Source organism: Thalia democratica, chromosome 2, assembly GCF_965202585.1.
Source record: "Thalia democratica chromosome 2, ktThaDemo2.hap1.1, whole genome shotgun sequence".
Lineage (NCBI taxonomy): Eukaryota > Metazoa > Chordata > Thaliacea > Salpida > Salpidae > Thalia > Thalia democratica.
In genome coordinates this window covers 79,979,001-79,982,606 of record NC_139166.1, presented here as the reverse complement: position 1 = coordinate 79,982,606, position 3,606 = coordinate 79,979,001, and the positions used below count along the sequence as shown (strand labels likewise).

General features: G+C 29.7%; 1 protein-coding gene across 1 annotated transcript; it reads left to right on the top strand.

Moving 5' to 3' along the window:
• The first annotated feature begins 645 nt into the window (after nucleotides 1-645).
• Nucleotides 646-3,354, top strand: LOC145829001 (zinc finger MYM-type protein 1-like). Its single transcript, XM_082936743.1, has 3 exons — nucleotides 646-793; nucleotides 1,422-2,281; nucleotides 2,416-3,354. The coding sequence occupies exons 1-3, from the start codon at nucleotides 646-648 to the stop codon at nucleotides 3,352-3,354; spliced, it is 1,947 nt and encodes a 648-aa protein (XP_082792869.1).
• The last annotated feature ends 252 nt before the right edge of the window (nucleotides 3,355-3,606 follow it).

The window sequence follows — 3,606 nt, the reverse complement described above, 5'->3', positions numbered from 1 at the left end:
GAGGGGGGGGGGGGTAAAACATTTTTTTTAAGCGCTGTTTTAGTTTGTGCCTCCCATAAGGAACCTTTTATTGCCTTTGACCAGCTATATCTAAAAAAATATATTGAATTTTTAAAATCTGTAAAAAGCATCTTGTAGCTTTGTAAAAACTACATAAAATAAGATCAAATTGTGAAGAAAGTGTTTCATCCCCCCTATGCCCTTAAAAGCAAAGCTTGTCTTCAGGTGTAGCAAAAATTCAGTTTTTTTCAAACTTTATAATAATAATATATTTTTATTAAAAATATTTTTATGTCCTTGAAGTTATTGATAAAATAAAGTTCTTTGTTTTTGAAATTATTTTAATCTTTTTTTTAGCTATATTCAGGATTGCTGCACACTCTGGGTACTCAGTGAAACTTAATGACTTTATAAATTCTAAAAAATCTCAGGGAAACTCAGGGTATTTTGATTTTTCTTAAAAACACAGGGTGACTCAGGGCGTTTTAAAGTCACTCATAATAGTTTTTTTGACTCAAAGAGTGACAACTTTGCTTTTATATTTTTTTTAATATTGAAATTGTTTATTAGTTTACTCTGTATAGTTAAAACAATTTTATGTTGAACAAGGTAATTGCTTTTTTTATAGATTATATAAGTAGGAATATGCAGAAAAATACTAGTCAAGTAAATTGGACAGTTTCTAAGCTTAAATCATGCCAGTTATCAAAGTTAACAGAGGCTGATAAGCTTATATTAAAACAGAGTAGACCAACCCCAGATCTTTCAATTGAGCAAGAGTTTATTTCAAAAGGTTTTTTTTTTTAATTAAAGATACTAGTTTAATATTTTAAATACTACACACTTTTAAAGCTTCTGAGGTTTAGTTTGTTTGTTTAAGCTTTGTTGATATGCAGTGCCAAAACTTTTAAAGATTTAAAGTTATTAGAAATTTTTATATAAAAAATTCTAATCTAGATTTATGTTTTTATGCTTATAAAAAGTTAAGCCAGTAGAATAGTTAAAAATTTCAGTAATAGTTCAGTGAAAGTTCTTACAATAAATTTCTTACTTAAATAGAAATGAAATTAAAGATGGTAAATGTAATTAAATTTATGACTTTTTAACTTAAATACAAATTGCTTTAAAATCTTAAAAGATCAAAGGGTATAATTAAAAAGTAATCTATGAGAAAGATATGTATATTTCCTTGTTTATTCAGTAAGTTTTAAATTGTTGTTGTCACAATAACTTTTTTTGATTTTAAATATCCAGATATACCTAAATCCTAGAGAAAAAATTAGAAATAAAAGTTGCATAGTCAGATTTCTTATCTTTAAATCTAATTAAAACAATATATTTTATATATTATTTTATGTATAAAAAGTTGAGTCTTTTAAAATTGTTAAGCTGATTTAATAATGTTTAAACTTTTGATATAGGTAAAACAGTTAAGAGGAAGTTCAACAAAAGTTTTTACTCCAAACACAAATGGCTGTCCGGATGCTCGGAAACAAAAGCTCTATTTTGTTTCCCATGCTTGCTCTTTGGGAAGGAACCAGCATGGACTAAAACTGGCTTCAAAAATGTTTCTAACATCTCTGCAAGATGCAAAAGCCATGAATGTTCACTTGACCATATAAACAGCATGGTCTCTTTTAATTTATTAGGAAAAAATACTGTTACTGTTAGTACCTTTTTAAGTCAAAGCTACAAGGATAGTATTGATAAGCACAATACCAAAGTTCAGAAAAACAGAAAAGTTTTGTCAATAATTATTGACAGTATTCTTTTTTGTGGTTTCCAAGAGGTTTCACTCAGAGGAGGTGATGAAAAAAGAGACTCATTAAATCCAGGTTGTTTTAGATCTCTGCTAAATTTTGCAGGCGTTCTTGATAAAGATGTTAGTGACCACCTGGAAAACAGTACAGTATTCAAAGGAAATTCAGCAACTATACAAAATGAAATACTTGAATGTGTTCTTCAGATTTATAAAAACAAAGTTATTGCTCAAGTCAGTGAAGCACCTTTCATAGCTATAGTTGCTGATGAAACCACAGACGTTTCTATCCAAAATCAACTATCATTAGTTATCAGATATATACACAACTGTAAAGTAGTTGAAAGATTTTGGGGCTTCTTCCAGCCAGACAGAGTCAATGCTGATGGAATAGCCAATGTCATCCTGACAGAGCTAGAGAAAATCTTGAAAGGAGATAAAACGAAAGTAGTTGCACAGACCTATGATGGTGCTTCAGTCATGCGGGAAAGGATTGGAGGGGTACATGTAAAAGTGAAGCAAGTTTATGAAAATGCTCACTACGTTCACTGTGCAGCTCATCAGCTTAATTTAATTCTATCAAAAGCAGCTAGCTGCAACAAAGAAGCTAAACTTTTTTTGCTAAGCTAGACCAAATTCCTTCTTTTTTTTCAAAGTCGCCAGATAGAAAACGTGCTCTAGAAGTGAATATTCCTTCTGGAAGTAAAACCAGGTGGAACTACAACTCCAAAACTGTTCTTAGAGTTTCTTTCAATAAACAGGAATTACTTGCAGGATTTAATTTAATTGTAGATAACCCGGACCGTTTTGGTTATTCCACAATAGCTGCAGCAGAAAACTGTATTAGGACTTTAAATGATGATAATTTTAATTTTTGGCTGAAATTGTTTTCAGAAATTATGCCTGCAGTTGAAATTTTATATAACATTATGCAATGCAAAGACCTAACTGTTCAAAAAGTTGAACAGCATTTGGAAACATTTCAAGCTGCAGTCAACAGTATAAGATGTTCAAGTAGTACAGAGAATGTTAAAAAAAGCCTTTCTTCTTCAGCAAAAGAAGTGTGTGATAGTGTCAGTTTCAACATTACTGAAAGGTTCAAGTTTTCAGGCCATTTGAAAATTTCGCAGCTATTTTTGGCAAAATATTTTACTGTTTATAAATCTTGTATTCCTTTAGAACTTATAGAAACAGTGAAGAAGTGCTATCCTGTTGTTGAATGTAAACAGTTAGAACGAGAACTGAAAACATTTTATTCACGTAAAGAAATGCATCAGGATGGTTTAGTTAAAATACTGCTATATCTTGAAGAACATAACCTGACGAAAATATTTAACGAAACTTCAAAGCTTCTTAGAATTTTGATAACTATTCCCATGACTAGTGTAGAAGCTGAAAGAACATTTTCATCTTTGAAATGGATAAAAACATTTTTGAGAAACACCATGGGTCAGTCAAGGTTAAATTCTTTAAGTGTTATTTCGATAGGTAGGGACTTAATTAAAAATTGTACTAGCTTCAAGGAAGAGGTGATGGAGAAATTTATCAACCAAAAGGAGAGAAGAATGAATTTTAGTTACAAAGGTGAAACGTAAGAGTCTAAGTATTTATGTTTGCAAAGTTAGAACTTTAGATTTATTTTTTAGGTAGACATTTAGTAGTGACTATTTTCTGTACTAAGCAAGTTTAGTTTTTCTTTAAAATGTTGTAGTTTGTACATAAAATTTTCTTTGTTTGTAAACTTTTTAATTTACTTGCCAAGCTTCATTATGCATTCCTCTGTTTGTTTAGTTAAAAATAAGCAAAAATATTATTTTAAATTTGGTATTTAATCCAATACTTTTCAA